Genomic DNA, 27,806 nt, shown 5'->3' on the forward strand with positions numbered 1-27,806 from the left:
TAAAACGTTCGACTCCTTGATATAAGAATAAATTAATGAATAATATAAATGACATTGGCGTAAACTTTCCGATTATAGAAGCAGTAGATAAAATTTAACGAGTTTTGCATTTGCACAGCCGTATCTACTTACGCCATGCATATTTAAACCAAAAGCGTCAAACTACACTCATTAAAATTGATTTTATGTACTGCAATAAGTCTAAAATTTTGCAATTTTATCCATAAATTTTCAACATGTCTAATTTAGTTAAATTTAAAATGCAAAATGTTTCTTATTTGGATAAATATTTTGAAAGAAACTGCTACATATTACACACACAGTTAGACATTTTTTAATGTTTTGAACCATAGTGTCTTTCAAATTTTCTGCAATTTCAATATGGTGCTAAATTAAGCCACATTTTCATAATGTTCTTAAACTTGATTACACATCGCTATGAATCAACTTGAATAAAGTACAAATAAAGAGACCAAAACGGATGTACGGCAGTTTCGGTTCTATAACCAAGTTTCGGTTCTATAATCAAAAACCTTCCTCAGTGTCATAACACCAAATTAAAAAAAGAAAAATTCTTTCACTTAAAAGTGAAAAAAAATTTTGTGATATCTGGAAATTCTCTTATTTTGTCTTACTATTGAAGAAGATTCTTCAATTATAGAACCGAAACTATAGTATATCTGTTTTGTGAATTTATTTGTACTTTATTGACGTTGTTTAGCTTTAGTTTCACATTACATTTATTAACATTTGCATAAAATAAAATAATCGTCACAAAAATGTCTAAGAAACAAATGTAAAATTAAAATAATATCGTTGTGATGTTTTTTCTTTTACACTCAGTTGAAAATGCTAAGAAAAATTAACAGAGTTCATAATGCGTATTCAATGAATATGGCTTGAGATACGAGGCTTAAAAAATGGATATAACTCGAAAGGCGTTTTCAAGAAAATTAGCAAAGTTCGAAATTCGTACTTTTAATTTATGTATGTACCTACTAAAACATGAAAAAATGCTCTAGAGTTTTAAAAATAAAAACTTAGGAGAAAGTAGGAAAGGAGCCAAAGTCGTTAAGCGCTCCTTTTTAAGCTCATAAAATTATTGTTAATTATTATTATTGTTTATTTTGTTCTCTGTTGGTTCGGCAATAATAAACTATATATAGAATAGAATAGAATATAGAATAGAAGAGATATGGCATATGCAATACAGATTGTGGGGTGAGTAGATATCGACAGCGTCAACCTTCATCTATGAAAAGGTACCCACCATAGAATCGAGTTAGCATGTCTTAATTACTATAGAATTGAAATTACATCTTTTGTAGTGTTAAATACACTACAGTACTCCCCCACCAGAATAATATCTATGATAGAATTCGATGAACGGATACCCTTAGTTGATTCATTGCTGGTTTGTGAGAAGCCGGGAGAGCTGTATTAAGATCACCGTACTTTTTTTTTAGTGCTGATCGTGAGAGCTGTATTAAGTTCACAGTCGTGGTCGCTCCTGTGTTGCCTTTAGCAGTCGAGTGTATACGTTGTCTGTGATCGAGACTGAGAAGCAGCAAAAAGAGAAGGACAATGTCGCAGTCACAAGTAGCAAAACAACTGTTCAATGTGGACCATCCATCGAAGTAGGCGTGTTCAGATCGAAGTGGGAGATACTGTCAAGATAGGCGTGTTCATATCGAAGTGGACGTTTCTGTCGAGGTAGGCATATTCACATCACGTCCGGGTCACCAATGTGGGGAGAGTAGATATCGACTATGTCAACCGTCATCTGTGAAAAGGTACACCATACCAACCCCACCATAGAATCAAGTTAACATGTCTTATATACTAGTGAATTGGAATTACATTTTTTGTAGTGGTAGATACACTGCACAGAATATCATAAAGCAGTTGGCAAAATGCCAATACAATTACTATTTTAATTTTGCTTTAATGTATAAAATTGAAGTTTGAAGTCATTTCCAAGACATACATCAAGTCGGAAACATTTCTTTTCTTTTTTTTTTTAAGTGATCATTTTTCAATTTTTTTTTTTTTTTTTTTTCAAAATATATAATTTCTCTTTTTGTACAAAACTTTTTGCTGGTGGGTTACATCACCGAAAAATATACATAGGGGCTATTTTATTCTATATTCTTTTACATCACTTCAATTTTAGGTTACGCATTATCTTAGAATACAGAAAATGAAAACATTATACAAATGGGATAATCCAATTTGCATTTTCCAATATTTCCAATAAGTTGACCAGCAAATCATAGGTTACTGACCACTGATTAATAAATAAATGGAATAGATTCAAGTAAATGAGTGAATAGAATTGTTTCATTTTAAGATATCATATATAAAAATAAAGAAAATACTGAGAAAACACATTTTAAGAAATAAGACTAAACAGGTCGATGTTTTTTTTTAAATTGTGTAATTGTGTTTCTTTTAATTCGATAATATACTTGCACTTTTGAAAGGATGTTGAAAGTTAGAGAAGTCAAAAATATATTATTCCATAAAAAATTAAATAATTGAAACTGATTTAAAAGATCACAAATTAACATCATAAAATGACCATTTGAATATTGTGAACCACATATTAATAATGTGTTTATAAAAAATTTTATCGCTAACGCATTAAATCATCAAAATAATATTACTTTTCATTCGAAAATTAATTTTTATATTCAGAATGGTTTAAACCCTAAAGTACAAAACCAAGGCTTGAAAATCGAATCTATTTTTAATGTACTAGGTTTTCCGCAATAAATAATTGAATAATATACATTTTTTCTTCTATTTTTAATATATATTTTTCAAATTTTTGTAACAAAATTAAGTAAAAAAATATTCACAATACAGGTTGCAAATTAATCTTTGACGAAAAGAAAGACAGCGTTAAGGAACTTTCACCAATCATAATCGAAGCAAAGGTTTTGAAAAACTATATTTAGGATTATAGTTATGAAGTTGAATGATACATAAAACAATTTCTTACCAAAAAAAAAAAGATTCAAATGTAATCAAAATCAAAACATTACACAATTTTTTTATTTTTCTCATAATCAGGTAAGAGTAAAAAAAAAGTGAAGAAATGGTGCTAAAATAAAGAATAAACTTTTTTTTTTTTTTTTTCGGTATCGGAGGTACTCTACTTAATTTTTGCAAGCAAAAAAAAATAAATAAAAAAGAATTCGGCTACATAGCTTTCTTTTTTTCGAAGATGTGCTTGTTGACTCTGAAATTATCATCTATATCCAACTATATCCATATGCATCAATTAATTTAAAATATTTAGGGTTTGTGATCAGGTATTCAAAATCTATTAGGAATAATTCGTTCTCCTTTTTTTTTTAGAAAATTTTTGCTCAGTTTTTTACTTGCAATGCTTACGCTTACAGATCGAATATTTATTTTACGTAAAATAGATATAAAAATATTTCATGATTTCTAAATATTTCTCTTCAACTATTTGTTTCCTAAAACAAATAGTACAAGTCATGCAAGTAAACTGTAAAGATTTGCATGTAGATGTTATTAAAATTAACCTACATTCTTCGTCATCTATTAAACTTAACATCAGAAAAATAAAATTTGACCTACTTTTAGGGTAAAATAAGTATTATTTTATTCTGTAAACACCTGTCATCTTGGCAAACAAGCAATGGCATTACTATCTGTCAGACATAATGCTGAGAATGAAAGATTTACCCTATTCTGTTCTACTGTCAAACGATTGAAAAGTTTCCGTAGTTGACAAAGAAGAATATAACTTTAAAAAAAAAAAATGTATTAAGATAGATTTACGTTTATTTCAATTAAAGTTTTATAAAACCCTCATTATTATTTCTAATTGAGGTATGTCTTATGATATAAGACATATAAAGCACGTAAAATAATTCCGAAATTCACAAAATGTATTTTTAGCGTACCAATGTATTTTATGTATTAGCGAACAAATTATTTATACAAATAATTTATTTAAGTATTAGCGTACAGATGTATTTTTAGCGTAAAGAATACCAACATAAGAAAAAAAGTAAGGAAAATAAAACACGCTTCACAAAAAAATGACTTTTAATATTTTTTCTATTCGATGCAAAAGCTATATAATAATTTTCTTTTTGTTTTATTTTGTTTTTAATTAGCAGATAGCTTTAGATCGGTCAAATTCATAAAAAAATATTGATGATTAGTTCTGACTCGAGCGGAGCAAACGATAAATGTATCTCATTTTCCAGACAATCAAATAATTTTCCGCCTCATTTTATCATCATTTTATAGACTTTAATTTATCGGTTTTATTTTTCAATGTATCTTTTCTTTTTCTGTAAAACTCACAATATAATTATGATTTAATAGAAAGCTTTTAATTTGCGTCAATAATATTTACTCCTTTAAATTTAACAAGTATTTTCTTATCCGTGAAAAAGTATTGAAGAGTTTCCATTCTAATGCTAGAGCATGTGGTAAAGTAAGAATTATTATTAATAATTATTATTATTAATTATAATTATTATTATTAATTATTATTATTGATTATTATTATTGATTATTATTATTGATTATTATTATTTATTATTATTAATTATTATTAATTATTATTAATTTTTTTCAACTTGCTTTTTAGCATTTCTTACCTTATCATCTAAATTACTGGTTATACGAGGAATTTATAATTTTTAATTGAACTAATAAAATTCTCAATTATCGTTTGATTGTTTGTTAATTTTAATTCCTTAATATGCTTGTACTATTTAAAGGAAATTGAGGGTTAGACAAGTCAAAATTACACTTTATCAAAAATTCAATAATTATAAAATTGATACAAGAGATTACAAAATAATGACCAATTGAATATTGTGAACTACATATTAGTAAGGTGTTTAAAAAATTATATCGCTTAAGCAATTAATCATAAAATTAATATTATTTTTCATCGGAAACTAATTTTATATTCAGAATGCAAGCACAAAACCATGGCTTAAAAAATCCAATCATTTTTTTTTTTTTTTTTTGCACTAGATTTTCTGAGATAAATATTTTTTCAAATAATAGAATAATATTTTTTTTTCTTTTACTTTTAATATATATTTTTAGAAACTTTTAAAAATGAAGTGAAAAAAAATACTCACAATACGGGTACCAAATTTATATTTAATGCAAAAAGAGACAAAAACATTATCGAACTCTGACGAAACATAATCCAATCAAAGATTCTGAAAATATAGATTTAGGATTAAGGGTAATGAAGTTGGAGGATACATTTAACAATTTCTTACCAAAAAATGATTGACATATTGTTAAAATCAAAACATTACAGCAAATTTTTATCTTTTCATTATCATGTAACAATAAAAAGTGAAAAAATGGTACTAAAATTTATGAAACTTTACATTGCTTTTTTTTTCTTTACTTAAGAAAAGCAATATGATCTTTGATATTTTCCTCTAATTCTGCAGAGAATTTTTCACTCTTACATAATTGGGTGATTATACCCTTTTCAACGAAAATTTTAACTTTATCATTATGTAATCTTAAAACATTGTAAGTTAAACGAAAGTCAGAAACGAAAGTGCGTTTTTAAAATCCCTTGTTTATATTTTCACAAATGGAAGAACAAAAATATATACACTTTAGAACATGTAAATTAATATTTTGTAAAAATCCACTAATCAAATAACTGATAACAGATCATTGCTTGGCAACTAAGAAGAATGATTAACTTCTTTGATTTTTTCCGCTAAAACCAAATTTTTCCCTATGGTTGCTAAGCAGCGGAATTGCTTTGCGAAAAATTTCAAATAAACACGATAGAGTGTTTTCCTGAGTGATTCAGAACCCAATCTAATGTAATGTACCCAGATATTTATGTTCGATAAAGAAAAAAAAACTCAAACACGTTTAGGCGATTCAGAAGTGTGATGCGAAGGCAAAACGATTACAACAACCATCTACTTCTCTGATCTAAATTAAAATAGTAGGCATGTGCCATTTTTATCCTCAATTCATACATAAGGAAGAATACAAATTGTTGTCCCTAATAGTCTATTATTATGCTACCTTCAAATTTCAAAAGAAATATTGAATGGGTTGTATTGTAGCATCAAATATTGTTGAAATAAAGACATCGATATGTTATAATTCCTATTAATAAAAGTTTATGCACTCAGTAGGGTGGGTTAAAATGGTTTAAGCATATGACAGAAAGAAGAAAAAAAACACTATGCGATAAAAAGCTCTACAAAACTTTTTATTCGATTAGATTTTTTTATTCACTATGTGACACATTCGAACACTTGTGTACATTCGGTTTCCTAAACTAATGCATAAAAAGATAATTGGTTTTAAATTATGTAGCAGATTTTTTCTTTATTATTACAACATAAGTTATTTATGGAAATTGCAAAGTATTTTGTCAACGATCCGAAGATATTTTGTCGAATTTGCAATAAAATGCTTTAAATGTGTGTCAAGAGAAATAGTTAATAATTTTAAAAAAATTATTATTCCGCAATTTGATAGTCAACTGTATTGGGACGTTTACGATGAAGATATGTTCACAAATTTTAATAAATTAATCTCAATGTTGTCTCTCATCTAAAATCTCACTAAAGGTCTGTATGTTATGTGCAAATAAAAATAGTAGATTTGTAACATTTAATAGTATTTATTATGGTGTACCTTGTCTGTTTTTTTTTTTTTTTTTTTTAAGAAGCAGAACGATAATTTTCGTAACAACTTCCTCAGAAACTATGGCGTTTTTATTTCTATTATTTTCATAATCCAACCAAAGCAATAAGTGATTTTCTTTCGTAATGTTGATAATGTACTTTGATATTTTTTTTTTATGTGTCTAGAATAAAGTAAAATATAAGTACATGTTGAAATTAACAACATTAATATTATTTAAATATGCATAATTAAAGTAAATTACAGGACTTACAAACTTTGTATCAATAAAATATTTCACTTTTTTAACTCATATATTTATTTATCTATTGGAATTTTTTTTAATTAATTCTAAATAAATTATTTCAAAATTAAACTAATTATTTTTTTAACCCTTTTTATAATCAAGCACTATATTTTTTAATTGATAATAAATATCAATAAGAAATATTTTGATAATTGATAAAGATTGCAAAAAAGGCGATATTGACAAATCCGTCATTTATCTTAATTATCCCACTGTGAAAAATTTAAAATGTCACTTTGATTTGCATAAAAAAAGAACGTGAAAATCGAATAACTTTTATATTATAGATGATTTCTGTTTGTTGGTATAAAAACAGTCATATAATGCAGTTATTATTAAAATAGTTTTCAAGTTATGATGTAATTCATTAATAAAACCTATCATAGATGGCATCATGTCCCGAAAGGATGACTGAATAAATGTAAACAATAACAAGCTTCTTAAAACTGGAATAAATTTCGAAAACTTCCGGACTAATCCTCCGCTTATGTTATGCTTACGAAGCGATGTGTAAACATGCTTAATATTCAAGCTAACGTAAAATTTTTGGCATTAATAAGAATTTTCTATAATTCATAAATTCTAACATGTGGTGGGCCTAAAACAAATTAAAGAAAATCTATACAGTGAATGAAAAAAGTTTAAGGTTTGCCATGTTTTATGTATTTTCTCTCATTTGGCAAAATTTGTGTAAAATATTGCCATTTGTTATTTTTGGAAGTAGCATCATAGCATGCTTGCGCAGTCTTCCGAATTCATTTATGTCTTATTTCGTTGAAAGTTAAATTGAAAGAACGTGTTAATGGTAAACTTAACAAGTATAATAATATTGCCTGAAATGCTTTTTCCAGTTTAGGCGTAAAAATCAATCAGAAGTAGTAACCCGGAAATCTTAGGACGAATTTTATCCCTGAGCGCCATCTGTGCTTAGTTTTAAAAGGTCCACCATCCACATCAAAAAAAATTGAGATTGCTGCAAGATTTATTGAATTAATTGCAGAATAATAATCCTACAATTTCAGTACATAATTAATAACATTACATCATCTTATTGCTTCCTAAATGGATGCTAACAATAAATAATAATGTCGTTGTTGTTGTTAATTTACGTCGCAATAGAGCTGCACAATGGGCTATTGGCGACGGTCTGGGAAACATCCCGGAGGATGATCCGAAGACATGCCATCATAATTTTGATCCTCTGCGGAGGGGATGGCACCCCTGCTTCGGTAGCCCGACGACTTGCGCGCGAAGTCGAGCACTTTACGGTAGAACAGTTTAACGAGGACCAATACCCCACACCCTCGGTCCCTACGCAGACTGATCCAAGTGGTCACCCACCCGCACACTGACCGTAGCCAGTGATGCTTGACTTCGGTTAATCTGCTGAGAACAGTGTCTTAACGATCAGTCCACTGCGGGACAAAATAATAATGTCAATATCAACCAAGTTAGGGATCTTGCTACACGCGATTACCACACCATTGATCGCCGTCAAGAGGAAAAAAGAACCTGATTGGGTTTCTTCTCTTTTTTTCTTCTTTTTTTTCTTTTTTTTGTCGTATGCCTGTTTAGGCAGAGAGGGTGCGATTGTACTTGTCTTTCAGTGGCGCCATCTATAGCCAAGAATTCGAATTCTGCCACACTATTCACACAACCGCAAACCCGTTTATATGGCGGGTCCCATTCACGCACATTCACACACACAAAGGAGAAAGGACATAGAGCACACAGAGAGAGAAAAACATCCATCCCTTGCCCGGGATTCGAACCGAGAACCTTTCTGATGCAAGGACAGTTCCCTGCCCCCTACACAGGCCGGTCGGCACCTGATTGGGTACAGAAATGTATATATCACCATTCAGATTCTTATATTTCCTAGGAGAAAATAGAAGATGCGTGAACTTTGAAGATTCGAGAACTGCAAAGTGAGAATGGCTCTTTAAAGGCAAGTCTTTCTTACTGACTGGTGATTGGAAAACTTGATTCTCGAAATATGTTCTCATGTTGTCCCGCAGTGGACTGATCATTAAGACACGGTTTCCAGCACATCACCAAAGTCAAGCATCACTGGCTGCGGTCAGTGTGCGGGTGAGTGACCACTTGGATCAGCCTGCGTAAAGACTGAGGGTGCGTGATAATGATCCCCATTAAACTGCTCTAACGTGAATGCTCGACCTCTCTCGCAGGTTGTCGGGCTACTAGATTGGGGGAGATATCTCCTCTGCAGAGGTTGAAAATTGTGATGGCATGTCTTAAAAGCATCCTCAGGGATGTTTCCCAGACCGTTGCCAATAGCCCATTGTGCAGTTCTATTGCTCCGTAAATGAAAAATACAGCAATATTCTCACGCGAAGTAATTCACCAATCAAGTTCGTCTTTTCAGTCGGCGGTAGTCGGAGGTGCGTGAATCACGTAGAGTAAAAACGGCTCCTTACTGCTTTCATTCCCTCTGTTTTTCTCGTGTTTGTACAAACCCAATATATATGGGGAAACTTCATAAATTGAAATGCTCCTGCATCACTTTCATCACTGTTGGGAGTCCAAATACAACATGAAATTTTGTTTGAGGAGTTTAAATGAACGATTCGTGCTTGCTCAAACAGCTTGAGAGGCGCAGCAACTAGTCTGGTGATACAGCACTGCTCAGGGAGCTTTCACACTTTATGTAATTCATGCGCAGTCTATCACCGTCTAAAATATGGGAAAACCTAATTGGTGAGTTTATTACGGAAGAATATATTTTTCCCAATCAGATTCTCGTTCCCTCTCTACAGTGGTTGCCGGTGCTAAATCGCATGTAGTGAGAATAGCCCTTCAAAGAATCTAAATCATACATAAACGCATCGTATATCTGTTGGTGTGCAATGGCAGCAGAAACTCTTAGGAATCATTCCTACTGCATGCCAAAAATTCGCACAATAATGATTACTTAGTTGCTGAATGCTTGAATCCTCATTCTTTTTACCAATCAGAATCTCATACGCCTGCGATTCTTTAAGCGATGCGAATGGTTCCTTAGAGCTAATCTAAATACGTGCAATTCCCCAACACGCAAGTGCGAAACTACAGATGGGTGTTTATAATGGTCATTTTCACTGCATATGTAAAAAATGCGGATGCAAAATTGGAGATGCCAGTCAGAGTCTGTATTCCACTAATCCGTCTTTCACTTGCATCAGCATAGTGAGGAGTATCACATGTAACGTGCGAACGGCCCCTATGCGCAAATCGGAGGCAAATTAGCTTGTGTTTGTTAGAAAATCAGATACCAGTCAGAACCATAGAGTATGTTTCACGACGCGGAGCTTTTTAGCCTCCGACAAATTTCTTCAACTTTTAATAAGTTTATCGTTTAACGCTCGTTAATCGTTCAACTGTTAGTTTTTTGATTAATTCAATTCATATAATTTTTGTTCTTTCACAAAATTAAGCCAATAAAAAAGTTAAAACCTTAAGAAATACAAAATAAAATTCGCGATTTTTCCAAACTTGGAGTACATTCCTACTAACCAATCAAATTCTAAATTTCTTAATTTATACTTTATATGAATTTTGTTTTAATGAAAGAGAGTGAAAAATATTATCGGTGTGGCGTTGGAAAATTTTTTGTTCTAAAATCAAAAGTATATTTCTATAAAAGTATATTTCTATAAAATACTAAAATTCTTCACAAAATCGTATACGTGCTAGTAAAATCAGAGGAATCGAAAGTCCTGGTCACTGAGCAATACAAGAATCAACACGAAATTTCCTTTCACTAATATTTTCGTTAATCTTTTGTTAAATAAGAGAGAAAAAAACTGAAAAATTGAACCAACTACTAAATAATAAATGCATATTTTAATCTAAAATAATATTAAATAAAAACGTTATAAAATTTGTAAATATGATGCATTGAAATACTTTTATATGAATTTTTTTCTATTGGCGATTGAAATAGGCTACAGATGGTGCTTGGCAGAACTCTTTACTTTATGGCAACACTAGGCAAGTTTTACCATTAACGTGTGAACAGTCAAAGGAATGGAAAATATGTTAACTGTTGTCTTGATTTGAAAACCGATTAAAAAAAATTTAAATTAGAATCTATATGAAACTCGAGACTTCCTTAAACACGAAACTTAAGATAAGGATCGTGAAAATTTTAAAATGAATTTCTGACAACCTAAAAGGAAAATAAAGAAAAAGGGGATAAACATCTTAAATCTTTTCCATACGTCTGAGCAAAGAAGGAGAGGGAATGGGAGGGAGGCCTTAGACATGGAACATGGAACTGGTTTTCTTCCCAGATGACGTATTCGAGTGTTGCGATCGTGAATAACTGTTGACAACGAAAAATTTTTCTCCAATGGATGGTGTTTTCTACACTAGGGAACGCTGCCAGCTCGGGACTGCCTAAATTTCCGGGTTACTGTTTCAATTGTATTTTAAAGCCATTTGGCATCATTGTGCTTTGCCAAATCAATGCAAACAATGTATTTGATTACTTATTACTTATGTTTACAAAGCTAACAATACTTGTGTTTACAACACTAAAAGCGTTAACACTAACGTAAGATGGTGCACAGCTTGCAACACGAACAGACAGTAATAAACAAATGGAAAGAGGCCAAATCAAGACTGCCAAAAAAGCGAGTTATTCAAAATCTAGCAACCATGTCACCTTTTTTAATAATAAATAACAGACTAACTAAAGCAAATTTTCAATCCAAACTCCCCAGAATTACTTTATAACATTAATATCTTATGAAATACCTCAGATTTGAGCTCAGAAATTATCTAATTTATTTCTCTTATTGAAAACAAAATTATCCGTTTGAAAACATCGCCTATCAGAATAACATGTAGTAAGCAGCTGCAAACTTTTTAACCGGAACTAGAGTAGGTGCCGAGCTCGAGATTGTTATTGTTTACATTTCTATTGAAAACACCATCCATTTTGTACTGGTAGATAAAATGATATCGCGTCGATTTCTTCGTGTGCAAAATGTCGTAAGGATATGGTTCACAGTAAAACACCAAAGTCATACAACACTGGCTGCGGTCAGTAAGCGAATGGGTGACCACTTTGATTTTGATGAGCCTGAGTAGGGACCGAAGGTGCATGGTATCTGTCCATGCTAAATTGTTCTACCTTAAAGTGCTCGATCCCTCTTGTAGGTTGTCGGGCTACTAGATTGGGGCAGATATCTCCTCTGCAGACGTTCAAAATTGAGATGGTATGTCTTCAGATCATCCTTAGGAATGTTTCCCAGACCGCATGTGAGTTGATCATCGAGCTTTTTGCAGGTAAAAATATCGGCGATCACAACCCTCGAATACTCCATCTGGGGAGAAGACCGGTTCCATGCCTTTCGCCCTTCTCTCTCTTCCTCTTTTCAGTTGTATAGGCATGTACTATGATATCTTACCTGTTAGTAATATTTTTTACATTTAGTTGTTTAAAATATTTCTTTAAATTATCATGACGCTTTCTTTTAGAACTATGTTTAATGTAGTTATCAGTCCCATATAGTTTCTTAACGTAAATAATTTTAATCTATTTGAAAATCAAGACGGAAACTAACTACTTTCTTCTTCTATAACTCTTCACGCGCTAATTGTGAAAGCATGTGAAGTGTTGCCATAGGTAGAGACTTCTGCTTTACGCTACCTGCAGCCTATTTCGATCGCTAATATCAGGCTCTTATTGGCCTGTCGTTTTTTTGCGTGCGGAAAAAATTGTATTCAGTGAGAACAGCTCTGCAGTGTCAAAAGTTATTTAAAAAAAAACGAAAAAAAAGGAAACCGCAAATTTTTACTAAGGCTTTTTTTAATGAGCCATCCCTTATTGGTCCATTAAATACCGAAACTAAGAATGTCCAATCAGATTTAACATTTTATTCTTCTTTTTAGTTTTTTTAAAAAAAAATTTCTTCTTTTTTTTTTTATGTTAGAAGAGATTACAAGCGAATTTAGCATTACTATTGTTCTGATCTCATAATAAGTGAAACACTAAAGCATCTTTAAAATGTTTTAACTATTTCCTTTTATATTAATAATTATGAATCTAGTTGTCCTGTAATTTGAATGGTAAGTTTTTCTATTCATTTTTAAGAACCACTATTGTTATAGAATAATTTAAATAGTAATTGTTGAGTTACACTTATGTAAACAAAGCGCTATAATTTTCTTCAAAGTTGTTCTGTTTCCTTATACAATTTGTTTCTTCTTAATTGAGTAATATTAAATATTACTTAGTTAAACATACCGTCATTCATAATAAATCTGAGTCGTTTGCACATGAATACATTTTCTATGTCGTCTGGCTTATCCTGACAATACGTTTGTCTTAAAGGAAATGGACTTGAGTGTTTTAAATTTTATCTTCTTATTAAGCATTTTTTCGTGTCATTTTATAGCCGCTAGATAAATTAATCTTGTTAATATATTTTTTTTAATCTGTAACAATCATTTCCTAGTAATTGTTGCTTTGGAAACTTAAGGAAAGAGGGCCGCTCTTGTTCTAAGATTAAATACGCAATATGAAGAAATATTACTGTGTTGGGTATACTTTGTGGTTCATTGCTTTAGTTTTGTTTTAGACTTGTCCCAAGATCGTCATAACAGGGATTGTTGTTTTTTTATTGTATGTTTTTTTTTTTTATAATTTTATCAATTGAAGTTTATTTTTCTCTGATGAAGTTTGCTAGTCCGGCGATATTTCTGTATCGTGATCTGTCGGCCAACCACAATCGCCAAGGTGCCAAAACGGATTTTAAAGTTACAATAAAAAAAAATAAAAAAAATGAAGATGTTCGTCCGAGGGTAGTTACATTTTATACCTTTCAAGTTGATCCTTTTCTGTGATGGTTTTCTTTAGTATCATGTGGGTCACTGCCCGGAAGTTGCCTAGACTTGGTCATTATTCTGCCACAGATCACAATACAAAAATCTCCCCTTTATTCCAGTTCTAGACCATTAATTCTGAGGTGAGATTTCCATATCATGACTTGCGGCAAAATAATTGCCAAATCTTGGTGACGTCTGGGCAATGCTTCATTAGAAACTTAAAAAAGAAAAAAAAAAGAGATTTCAGAATGAGACCAAATTTAAAGGTATAACTCAGGTTCCTAAACCTATGCATCTGTTTTTTCTTAAGAAAAACTGCATGTTTAAAATTTGAATGTCATTTGTGTGACAGATCGTGTTACAGAAATATTCCCAATTCTGATGTTGAATACATTTACAGTGGTTAGGAATTCTTCTTACTGGATCAGTGTACCGTTACCCCTTTGGCTGTGATCTCAAAATTTAAATTTAGTAACGGTTACCCAGGTTATTTAGTAGACAAATATCTAATGAATTACAGAAAACTTTTAACATTTAAAACTCATTTTTATTGCACCTCTAAATCTTCAAAAACATAATTTCACACATTTCCAAATGCCAACATGGGAATAAACATTTATACATTAATTAAAACAAAAATGCAACCTTAAAACACTCAAGCATAACCTTCCATTTCTACAGTTCAAAAAAAGACATTTATAAAATAAAAACTTCATTTAACCTTTCTAAAAACCCAGACTTGGTTTATGATATCTATAAATTACACTTAAATGCTGATTGTTCTCCTACACAAAAAAAAAAACACAACATAACAGTTCAGAATTTTCGGTAAATGATTCCTCTAAAATGTTAACGAAATAAAATTTAAAGTTTTATAAGTACCCTACGGAATTTACTGCTTTCACTCTGGAACCGCCCACCGGAAAGGTAGATGAACTCATGGACAAACTCCTCGGCTAGGATCTCGAAATTTCTCCAGCTATTCTAATTTCAAGCGACTTAGGCATGTAGAAGGGGGACACCGGACGTCCAGCATAGATTCCTTCGGACTTGGCCCATCGTCTCAAAGATATCGGCTTTTGGCTAATCCCGGTAGTCCTTCCCGCTAGAGACTTCAGTTTAGCTTTCCCTAAGGTTACGATCCACCATCTCCGAGATACTGTCACGAACCACTCCTTCAGCGGACAAACTCCGTATCCCCAGGATACTGCTCTGATTAACTGCTTACTACTGGTACTGCAACTGCTACTAGCCACATTCATCGCTTCTCTTTTATCCTCCCGTCAACAAGGCGAAAGAATCTAGACTGACCTGTTTACCACGTCCAGAGTCATCCCGCATCCGGCGGACGTCAGAACCAAAAAAAAAGATCCCTGAGAAAAACCGTGATGAATCCACTAATACCCTATACAAGTTATAATACCATCTTCAATAAATATTAATAAATTTAGTTACATAGATTTTACCCAAAAAAATCCCTTTTTAAAAGACTAATTCAAAATTTCTAAAGAAAATATCATTATGATTGAATTTAAACTTTACCGTAGTGGTGCCATCTACAGACAAATAATCTATCTTTAAAAGTATTACAAAAAAAAAACTTATAATAAATTTCAATTTATTACAATACCATCGCCTCACCGAAAAAAAATTAAAATACTTTTAATTTTTTGAAACACTATAGCACTATGTTAAAATGACCTGGAACACTATCAAGAAATCAAGAAAACTAAATTACTGGTTTCACACAAAAAATTCCGTTTTTTCCTTTTCTCTAAGCTGTTCATAAATAATTCCTACTTAAAGTTCAAAATCTCTAAAAGCACCACGCGGCTTTAAACCTACTTTTAGATCTTTATCACTAAAATCAAATCTGACCCTAACAATGTGCACCTTGCAAGGAAACAGAAAAGAGGAATCAAATATGCGCCAAAGTAGTTTAAACTACACTTAACTTTAAAAAACATTATAACTCAGATTTACACTTAGCAATACCTTTTCCAGCGGCCCATAGGGGGTCAGGAAAAGATTGTACAGCAACGTTATCAATCTTCAGCTTTCAAATTTTAAACATCTAAAGATTCATAATCTGCATTTTCAAAATAACATTAAAAAAAATGGGACAAACCCAGTTTTGACTGATTACATACATCATTACAATTGCCGGTGGAGACCTACACTTCACACTTATGTACATAAAAGGACCGTGGTCCACCTGAAAACAAAAAACAGTCTCCACCGACCTACTACATTCCGGCTTATGTAACCAAAATATGCACCGCCAGATATAAACTCCTCCTCCATATTTGGAGAACATTTGACATTCCACCCCAAAACATTTATAACCCAATTTAAAACAAGAAAAATTTAGTTGCACCCCCCTCTTACAAATTCTAATTTCTTATGACCCGTCCATTTACTCGTTGTCTTAAGTTATAACGAGGTTGCGGAAAAGGCACGAATTTACCTGTCTCATACAGTAGATTTTCTGGAGCAGGTGTTTCTACTCTTTCCCTATCTATACTGCCACTGATTTGGTCACCGAACCCACTATCTCTGGATCGCAAAACTTCCAATCTTTGCTCCGCCTTTGCCACATTCTCCACATGAACAACCCTAGTATAGCCAAAATTTTTTGTATGTTGGATTTTCAAAGTGACCGGAGATAAGACTTCAACCACCCTGAAAGGGCCCTCATTAAATTTAGCAAATTTCTTGCACTGGTTTTTCTTTAACACAGGATTGAACCAGTATACCTCATCCCCTGTTTGGAAATTATATTGTTTGACGTTTTTGTCTCTACGAGCTTTTCTATTTTCTGCAGAATATTCTAGATGTTCCCTCGCTGATGCATAAGTACTATGCAATTTACCAAGTAAATCTTTGGCACAGTCCTCAGCACTCGCGTAAGAGAAAGGTTCATGGTTCCTACGAAATTCCAGCTGTAAAGTTAATTCCCTACCATATGTTAACAGTGCCGGAGTACTTGCAATGTTAAAAGGGAAAAATTACCAGGTATAAATACACCCGTTTGACCATCCTGTGGCGAAAGCTTATCCTTAGGACACATATTCGATTACAATTCAAATTTCACAAGCACACTATTAATTGAGTAAATCTTAACTTGTTTACGTCTATTTCAAAAACTGGGAATACATGAATACACTCAAATATGATACAACTTTAAAACACATAAAAAGTCAAATGTTAGCACCTGGAAATGCAAAAGATTGCAGCACCAATTTAGGCCCTCTCTATTAAATTTGCCTATCCTGGTCACGGCACCAATTTGTACCGTTACCCCTTTGGCTGTGATCTCAAAATTTAAATTTAGTAACGGTTACCCAGGTTATTTAGTAGACAAATATCTAATGAATTACAGAAAACTTTTAACATTTAAAACTCATTTTTATTGCACCTCTAAATCTTCAAAAACATAATTTCACACATTTCCAAATGCCAACATGGGAATAAACATTTATACATTAATTAAAACAAAAATGCAACCTTAAAACACTCAAGCATAACCTTCCATTTCTACAGTTCAAAAAAAGACATTTATAAAATAAAAACTTCATTTAACCTTTCTAAAAACCCAGACTTGGTTTATGATATCTATAAATTACACTTAAATGCTGATTGTTCTCCTACACAAAAAAAAAACACAACATAACAGTTCAGAATTTTCGGTAAATGATTCCTCTAAAATGTTAACGAAATAAAATTTAAAGTTTTATAAGTACCCTACGGAATTTACTGCTTTCACTCTGGAACCGCCCACCGGAAAGGTAGATGAACTCATGGACAAACTCCTCGGCTAGGATCTCGAAATTTCTCCAGCTATTCTAATTTCAAGCGACTTAGGCATGTAGAAGGGGGACACCGGACGTCCAGCATAGATTCCTTCGGACTTGGCCCATCGTCTCAAAGATATCGGCTTTTGGCTAATCCCGGTAGTCCTTCCCGCTAGAGACTTCAGTTTAGCTTTCCCTAAGGTTACGATCCACCATCTCCGAGATACTGTCACGAACCACTCCTTCAGCGGACAAACTCCGTATCCCCAGGATACTGCTCTGATTAACTGCTTACTACTGGTACTGCAACTGCTACTAGCCACATTCATCGCTTCTCTTTTATCCTCCCGTCAACAAGGCGAAAGAATCTAGACTGACCTGTTTACCACGTCCAGAGTCATCCCGCATCCGGCGGACGTCAGAACCAAAAAAAAAGATCCCTGAGAAAAACCGTGATGAATCCACTAATACCCTATACAAGTTATAATACCATCTTCAATAAATATTAATAAATTTAGTTACATAGATTTTACCCAAAAAAATCCCTTTTTAAAAGACTAATTCAAAATTTCTAAAGAAAATATCATTATGATTGAATTTAAACTTTACCGTAGTGGTGCCATCTACAGACAAATAATCTATCTTTAAAAGTATTACAAAAAAAAAACTTATAATAAATTTCAATTTATTACATCAGGCTCAGCCAATGTGAAAGCATTGTACCAGTAAAATTTTTCTTGAGGATTAAGTGAAAGGAAAAGAGACCTTAAGCAGTACAATGATTACACATTGACCGATCCGGTTGTAATAATGGTTCCTTAGAAGAGATTTGTAATAATGGTTCCTTAGAAGAGATTGAGAATATTTGTTAAAGGTATCTAAGCCAAAATAATCACCAAGCTTTGGTGACTTCTGTTTAGCGACGTGCAAGTCATCAGAAAAATTTATAACAGAACCCAAAAAACTTTAAAATAATTATAGCAGAAAGAAACCAACCTTAAGGGTATAACTATTAGCAAATCTCACAATTTTTTTTGAAAAAAATGTATATTTGTAAGTTTAAAATCCATTGGTGATTGTAGTTGCCATAAGTAGCGACTGATACATAAGTATCCCACTTGTTTGAGTTGCTGTAATAATGGTCCTTAAAAGGATTTATTATCCTATACTTAAAAAAAAAAGTTCCCATTATTTTTCACATTTCAGAAAAATACGTAGGTTTGTTTAAGGCATTTCCTGTGTGTTATAATAGTTGTGAATAAAAAAGTAAGCACTGAAAATTACATTTTATGTTTTTCTGTTAACTTTCACAGAAAAAATGGTTTTGTTGTTCTTTTAATTTTTCTGAAACTCCTCTTAATTATATAAATAAAATTGCTGAATGCCAACTTGAACAAGTAGTCAAGCCACTTGGATATTGATTCAAGAACAGATACTACAAAACAGATAGCATGTTTTAGTTCCTCAAATGTTGTGAAAGTTAAGGTGAATACCATAAGTATTATTTTTATTTTATATTCTAACTAATTCTTTGAAGTACTTTTGGCATCATTCAATTATCAGATCCTGATCACACTGACTGCAATAGCCAAGTGATACTGTAATACAACAAAATGATACTGTTAGTTTCTTGTAATTACAATTAATGAGAAAAAAACCTGAAAAGTTGGTTTTTGGGAAGTGGTTATATATTTTACAGTTCAATCTGTTCTCTCTTTTTTTTTTCTATTAGTTCAGTTTTTTATTCATGTGACTGCTTAGTTCTTATAAATTTTGTCAATGGAAATATCCGTATATTATCTAATTAATTTTTTTAAATTTCATTGTACTTATAGCTATTTTCTATTGGTGTTATTAAGCAAGCACTTTTTTGTCATAATATTATATTGTATATTAAAATTTTTGAAATAGTTCTTAAAATGATGACATGGGCACATCAAGAATATTAAAAATTTTTAATTGGGCGCTTTGAATGATCGCATTTTTGTAACATTTTGTCTGTATACAAGATGTATATTTAAATTATTTTTAAATTTTAAGTATATTGCATAATTGAGCAAAAATGAATATGGTAATTTTCCGACTGCCTAAAATAGCCATGTAGGGCAGTGGTAGTCAAATCAGACTTAATCACACATAGTATTTATCAGTGTTAATTAGTAGTATAAATAAAGAAACAAATGTTTGATATTTTGAGGAGAATAACATTCTTGGCAGACATCAAGCTAGCTTTAGAAAATTACACTAAACTGTCTAGCAGATTGAATTTCATAGCCATTGAAGACAAACTTGACAAAAGAAATCTGTTTTTTTTTTTTTTTTTTTTTTTTTTTTGTTGAATTTAAATCTCTTAATCTTAAATCTCGAAACAGCTTTATATGCAAATAACTTGACTATGTTAGTTCTGCTGCTTATAGGAAACAATTAAGCATGACTGACACATGAGCTTTTGACTGTTTAGCTTTGTAAATTGATGGTAACAGCTTGGTTGTAAATATATATTCGACAACCTATCAATTATTTTTGTTATACCAAAAAGTTTTTGCTGATTCAGTTTACAATGGTTATAAAATACGATGAGTTAATTTTACTACATATCTAGGGCGTGTTTTCGACTCTCGTCTTACCTGGAAAGAGTATGTAGGATCTAGGACCCTTAAGAAAATTTTCTCTCTTAAAGAGACTGGCTAGAAGCAAAATAAGACATTAGTTGTTCTACCATGCTTACCACTTATAAAATGCTTATAAAACCTATTCTTTTGTACTGCAAGGAAATTATAATCACAGCCACTGGTACCATCATATACTAATTGCACACCATCCTAAATCAGGATCATTGGAGCAGTAAAACCACAACTGATCAAGCCATATGTCAATTAACTAATGTTGATTCTATCTCTAAAAGCATTGAAGAGAATGCTGCTATTCTCTACTATAAGTTATTAAGATTACCAAGGAATGCATTTTGGAGAGATTACAGTATAGGAAACTGTAGAAACTTTAAAACATAGACATGTTTTCTCGGTGAAACTCTGGACTTAATGGGGGAAGCTAAAATTCTTGTCTTAGTTTTCTGCCCAGCCCGAATTGCTGGAGTTGGATGTCCATTTATACCTTGACTTTCCTGTAAGAAACCTCATTTCAGATTAGGACAATCTCTGTATCAGCTAATCAGAACCAATATCCATCAGAAATTTGGATATATGTGCATAATGACAGTTCTCTGAATAGTAAGGAGGGAGCAGACACTTCAGTTAACAGTGATATTTTTTTCTTTTATATCCCTCTCACCTCTTATATTTTGAAAGTGAGATTGAAACTATTTATATTGCCTTGCAGCCCAGAAGCAGAAAGTGCCTAAAACTGTGACATACGTCGCAGAACAAACGAAATCCTGCAGAACAATTTGTATCTTGAATAGAATTCTCTTTAGCTTTGACCACTTGCTGTTTCCCTGGAGTGATGTTGCTTTAAAAGAACATTTATCAGTATTCTCCCTCTCCCATACCTTTGCCATTCTGAGGAGGAAATTAAAGAACAAGCTTTTGGCTATAACATTTTTATAAAATGGGCGTATCAGTGTTTAGCAGACAGCAGGAGAAATCGATCACCTATTTTATCAAGAAAGCTTCTAAATCAAGCCGTAAAAGATTTAAATTCCGAGATTTCCAATTTCATAAAGTTTATGACTTTTATATTTTCCATTCCCATTTCAGAAGCAATTTGTGAATCGTGGGGATCCACGATTGACAGAATTGTTTCTGAAAGACCAAATGCTTTTGATGGAGATGAAGAAGTTGTTGGAACAACAGCCAGCGAATGTTTGTGTTTGCAAATGGTGCACCATTTGGGCACTTGTCCCTTCGAAAGATTTTTAAGGCAGCCCTTATTTTAATGTTCGGACCTTCATATCATAGGCATTTTATTAATAATTCATCATCGTCGTCATTAACAAAATTTGTACTTCAAAAGTGATTGAAAAAGTAACAAATCTAGAATGTTTGCCTTGGTTTAAAAAATAATGTAGTGTATCTGTGTATGATCCTGTATTTTAATAAGTGAAAATATAGTATTTTAACTTAAAGTTGACTTTTTTTCGCAGTGAAATGCTTGCAGAACATTTATATAAATTAATGAGTCCTGTTGCAGAACATTTGAAAATATTCTGCTTATGGGCCTTGCAGCAATTACTAATTACAAAAGAAAAGAAAAAGAGAAATTCATTCAATCGAGCTGTTATTCTCTCTTATTCTAAATTTGTTCCCCAGTTTTCAGCAAATAATAGTACAACTGATAACTTTCCTATCATCAACTGTAGAAATATTCTGAATGAACTGGCCAATGTTGTTGCTTTGCAGTGAATTTCCTCTTACTCTGGAATCCCAGGGAAACAAAAAGGCTGTTTTTCTAGCAAAGAAAGGAGCAACCATCAGAAATTCTAAAATATATGACTTTACGTGTGGTGCTGAGAACAAGAAATGTACTATACTTCATGCAGATGATCTGATCCAAGAACTGCAGCAGTTGCAAATTTTGTGTGCCAATTTGTTTTGTTTTAAATTTATAGACTCTCCCCTATGTTGTTTATGTGACTCTGGACAAGTTTTCCATGTTTATTGCCTGGACAAGAGCAAAGCATTCAGAAATTTTAATAATCTGCCTAAAAAGTATTAAAGAACTCTAAAGCTAATGATATGATAGTCAAAGCTTTGCATTTGTCAATAACAGCAACTTTACCACATCTATTATTCCACATCTATTATAAGTATTATACTACTTATGAATTATACTACTTATGAAGTATTATACAGTACAGAACCCGTTATCCGGAAATCAGAAAACCGGAAAACCAAAAAACCGGAACGAAATTCGACAAATTTTCCCGCCATTTAAAAAAAAATTTTTTTTTTTTTACTCATTAGATTTTAGGATTTTTCTTTCTTTTTTGAAAGATGTTCACCTTACTATCATTTTGGAAATAATCATTAGTGTATTACTTCATCGTTTTTTCTTCTTTTTAAGATTATTTCCAATTTTTTTTTTTTTTTTAGTTGGGTTTAACAATAAAAAAACGTCTTTTTGTAGCGATTCCGAAAACCGGAAAAATCAGTTATCCGGAATAGCGATGGTCCCGATCGTTCCGGATAATCGGTTCCCTACTGTACTACTTATTTGTTATAATACCAAGAAAAAATGTTGGCTGTGAAAAAAAGTTTGAAACCTAAGTTCATTGTTATAATTTGCCTGCATAAAACTATATTATTTTGTAGAAATGAAACTATATTACTTATACAGGGTGCATAGTATTTTTAAAAATTGCTTTAGGGTGCTTATTTTCATTTTTAGTCTTTTAAAAGTCCTTATAGGCGCTTTTTTCATTGGGTGTTTTTGCCTAATTTCCCTTTTCCCAAAATGTGATTTTTGTTTTCGTTACCATGTCGATTTTCGTCACAAATTACGCAAAAAGCACGGTTTTATATTGTTTCATTGTTCCTTTCAACGCTTTCACAATCCGTTTTGGCATACTGTATGAAAGCTCCAAGAATTTTACATCTTTGATGAAATTCTTGCAGATCCGCAAGCGCTAACACTGAGCTGAGTTCGATTGGAACGATTATTGTACTCTTGTGTGCAACTCTACTGCATTTTGCAAGAGATTCTCAAATACAGGCTTTATTTTTTGCCCTTTGAAATCAAAATGAAAAATTTCTCGTATTTTTTTGGTTATACGGACCATTGTCAAATTTTTTTCCTTGACAGCGAAATCAAATTTTATTTCTTTTATTAATTTCATCATCAAATTGAAGTTACAATGGAATCACCACGAATTAAATATGTTAGTGTTAACTCAAATTCAAATGTCATTATAATACTTAATTAAAAATATCAGAATTTGAAAAACCATGTGAAAAGGCCACAGAAATGATGTTTAGCAATCGAAAAAACTATCTACTACATCAAATTATGATGTAATTTTCAAAAATCAAAAGTATCAAAAAGTGATTGTACAAATTTTAACCGCGTAGGTACATCTAATTAAAAATAGCCAGATTTGAAAAGCCATGTGAAAAAAGCTTACAAATTAATAAATGACTAATTTTGATTAATATATAATTATTATATTGACTGCTCTCCAAACCAAACTATTGGGTCAGATTGCAACTACTTTCATAATTTAAATGTCAAGAATTTAAATCTGTCTGATTTTGTAACTTAAAATATCATATAATTCTGAAAATTTCTTGAAAGAAGAGTAGATAAAACTCCTTGACATGAGATCATGCTCGTAATTATCGTTTACAGTAGAACCTCAATCGATGGTTTCTAGTGGGAACATTTATTGCGAACAATAGATTCAGGAAAATGATGAATAGGAGTAAACCTAAAGTATCAAATAATAAATTGAAACTTAATAAAAGTAATGAGGAAGTAATTAAATTTAAAAGTGATAAGTTTATAATAAGTATAGAAGATTTTAATTGAGGAAAATTTATGTACTTTCTACAAAAATATTTACGATGCAAAAGATAGTTTAATGAACATGTTATTTTTTTAAAATCTTTGGAAACTTTGATTTGAACTCACTCTTTTCTTCTCAGCGTTTTTCTTTTCGACTTTTGTTAAAGATTGCAGTTTATTTTTCGTATGTTCCTTTAAAAGCAGAAATTTCTTGACTTTGTACTTCAGCGTCTGCAGCCATTTCTTGTACCGAAAACACCACAAGTTCCAACGTTTTTATCAACTGATGAATAATTATCAAACATGTTGTTTAAAGTGTTTTTCCCAAACTGTAATAAATCCTTATTTTTTTCATCATTAGCATCAGAAGTTAGAATTTCAAGATCTGAATGATAGATGCAGGATTTCGGGACTATTTTAATTACATTATAAGAATAGCGTCTGTGATGGAACTGTTAAAACAAAATAATATATAGAGGAGAATGTAATATGCTGAAATGATGGATCAAGGTTTAATTCTATTACTTTGTTGATTTTTTAAATGAAAATGTAAAATTATTTTCTATGAAAAGTTTATAAAATCTTTATGGTAAGAATAGTCCTAACCACATCCAGCATATTTGCGATTTCCGTTAAATTTAAAGTGACGCTTAATTGATATTTTATGGTCTTTCTGATAAAATGTTTATGCACCTGACAAGGCATGCAAGGGTAAAAAATAATAATCCTTATCAGAATTTTTTAGGTAATATAATTTGCAAAACCTGTTGTACATTAAGATGCAGAGTTTTGTATACCGAAATATCACAGTTAAATTGTTCTAAATGTGTTTGAATGAACCAAGTGTTTCTGCAATTTTGATGTTTCTGAACAACACATTACCAAGAAGTTATATAACACTAAAGCCAGCATTTAATATAAACATTCTTTATTAATCTTTTTTTTTTTTAATTTTTAATTTTTTTAAACATTTATATTTTTAAATTAATGTTAACATTAGATCTTTTTTTTTTTTTTTTTTGAATTTTTTAGATCTTTTTTTTACATCAATGGCCTGGCATTCTTTTTTTTTTTTTTTTTTTGAAGAAATAAATAGAAATCTAATATCGTACTGATTTTTAAACTGCACGGTGTGGATTGAATTTACTAACAATAAAAAAAGAGAATACTTGTGATAGTTTGGTTCTGTGTTCAATCCTAACACAAATTCCAAAAACGTTTTTCGGTGATTATATTTGCAATATATTTATTTAACAAATTAGTTTTTTATGATTGTGGTAGTTTAAATTAGTAATTTTTTTTTAAGGAACTGTATTTGAACATGAATTTTGAACTGTGATTTTTGTTAACTTATTTTATAAAATTCTGTTTTGTTGAAATCAAAACTTTCCCTAAGAATACTGAGGTACTCTTTTCCACAGTTTCATGCAATGTAACGGAAGTCATGAATGTGGATTGTTGAAGATTCATTTATCTGAAAAGTCCTCTGTCAAGAAGAAGTGTGAAATATGAGGTGTGCTATGCTTCGAGTCAGAAAGAGGTATTTGATTTTGCTTCTATGTGTTGCAATCTTAACTGCTATTTTCATTGTCTTACTACCATCTTCGAAGCCAGCTAACAAAGCCCTCCGTTTGAAAACCTCTCATGATGACAAAAACTTTGTCAGCAATGTTAGAAATGATAATGCTTTACAAATTGAATGGCAGTACTTCGAAGAAAAAAAATATGTTAGTGAAACTATACTTGCACCTGGCGAAAACTACTATTCTCGCAATAAATTTAACCAAGCTGCTAGTGACAAACTTCCTAGTAATCGAGATATACCTGACACGAGACATGACAAATGCTCATCCAAAACTAAGCGTAAAGATCTTCCTTCTACTAGTGTTATTATTACTTTTCATAATGAAGCTCGTTCAACTTTATTGCGCACTATTGTTAGTGTTTTAAACAGAAGTCCAGAACATTTAATAAAAGAAATTATATTAGTTGATGACTTTAGCGATGATCCTAATTATGGACTTTTGCTTGCCAGCATTCAGAAAGTTATTCTTCTGAGAAATGATAAACGAGAGGGATTAATCAGGTCACGGATTAAAGGTGCTGAAGCTGCGAAGGGAACCATATTAACTTTCCTAGATAGTCACTGTGAATGTAATGTGCACTGGTTGGAACCTCTGCTAGAACGAATAGTAGAAGATCCAACTAGAGTTGTATGTCCTGTTATTGATGTTATTAATATGGATGATTTTAAGTACTATGCTGCCTCATCTGATTTAAGAGGTGGTTTTGAGTGGAATTTAGTATTTAAATGGGAATTCCTGTCTCCTCAAGAAAGACAACAACGTTCAATTGATCCAACAACTGCAATTAAAACTCCTATGATTGCTGGAGGCTTGTTTTCTATAAATAGTGATTACTTTAAAAAAATGGGAAAATATGATGAAGAGATGAATATTTGGGGTGGAGAAAATTTAGAACTTTCTTTTCGAATATGGCAGTGTGGGGGAAGTTTAGAAATTATACCATGCAGCAGAGTAGGTCATGTTTTTCGTAAGCAACATCCATATTCTTTTCCTGGTGGAAGTGGTAATGTTTTTGCTCACAATACAAAAAGAGTAGCAGAAGTTTGGATGGATAATTATAAGAATTTTTATTATGCTGCTGTACCTGTTGCCAGAAATGTTCCTGTAGGTGATATTAAAAACCGTATATCGTTACGAAAAGAACTTAACTGTAAACCTTTCAGTTGGTTTTTAAAAAATGTTTATCCCGAGCTTCAAGTTCCTATGAAAGATGTTTCTCCTAAAGGTACAATTCGTCAGGGTCTTCTTTGTGTTGATACTCTTGGCCATGCCATTGGTGAAAATGTTGGTTTATATGCTTGTCATGGAAGTGGGGGAAATCAAGAATGGACTTATACACAAAATCATCAAATTCAACATGATAATTTATGTTTAACTCTCAACAGACCAAAAGTGGGCATGTCCGTGACTTTAAAAAAATGTACTAAAGGAAGTATTCAACAAAAGTGGATATTACTTAGTAACAACCAAACTGTAAAACATAAAACATACAATTTATGTTTAGATAGTCGAAGCCATCAAACTCAAGGACTTATTGCTTTTTCATGTGATAATCATGCAAGTCAACATTGGGTAATTTTTGAACAGAACCTATCAGTTCAAGATTCTCTTAATTAAAACATCATTTTGTCATAAATTTATAAGAAAATGTGATAAATTAGGCCACTTATGGAATTTATCATCATAAGTGGTGTGTGCTATGCTTTACTTATGTTTTAATTTTTTATTGAATAATTTTTTTAGTTTACTAGTCAATTGCAAAAATCATTTGAAATGTTTTTTTTTTTTTTTGTTATATATTTTTAGGTATGTTAGTATTGTGTGTTTTAGCAACTGAAAATTTTGTCTCTTGCTTGCCCGGTGAAGTTAAAATTATATTGATAAATATACAGGCCTCAGAAAATTAAGAAATAAGTGGTGGTTTATTTGTGATGACAAATTTTTTAATAATTACCTTGAAATTTAATTCTAAATATATATATATATATATATATATATATATATATATATATATAAATAAAAAGAAGAGACTTTTTTTTCTGTTTGACAAAAATTTAAAAAAAAATAATACTTTGAAACTAAAAGTTTGAGTGATATATATATATATCTGTATATATATTTTTTAATAAAAATTTTCTTATTTCTTGT

At 31.4% G+C, this 27,806-nt stretch overlaps 2 protein-coding genes across 3 annotated transcripts in view; both read left to right on the top strand.

Annotated features, from left to right (window-relative positions):
- Positions 1–12,876: 12,876 nt before the first annotated feature.
- Positions 12,877–27,806, top strand: part of cnc (NFE2 like bZIP transcription factor cap-n-collar) — a 104,558-nt gene continuing 89,628 nt past the window's right edge. Inside the window, exon 1 of one of the 2 annotated variants that reach the window (XM_021146502.4) lies at positions 12,877–13,060. The gene's annotated coding sequence lies outside the window, so the exon portion shown is untranslated. The remainder of the gene's footprint in view (positions 13,061–27,806) is intronic. The other variant, XM_021146503.4, reaches the window with a different exon arrangement.
- Positions 25,581–27,418, top strand: LOC107436472 (polypeptide N-acetylgalactosaminyltransferase 2-like). The gene has a single exon (XM_016048208.4). The coding sequence runs from the start codon at positions 25,581–25,583 to the stop codon at positions 27,273–27,275; it is 1,695 nt and encodes a 564-aa protein (XP_015903694.1). The 3' UTR covers positions 27,276–27,418.

Source organism: Parasteatoda tepidariorum, chromosome 11 (genome assembly GCF_982258835.1).
Source record: "Parasteatoda tepidariorum strain Cologne lab strain chromosome 11, Ptep-v5.0, whole genome shotgun sequence".
In the NCBI taxonomy this organism is placed as follows: Eukaryota; Metazoa; Arthropoda; class Arachnida; order Araneae; family Theridiidae; genus Parasteatoda; species Parasteatoda tepidariorum.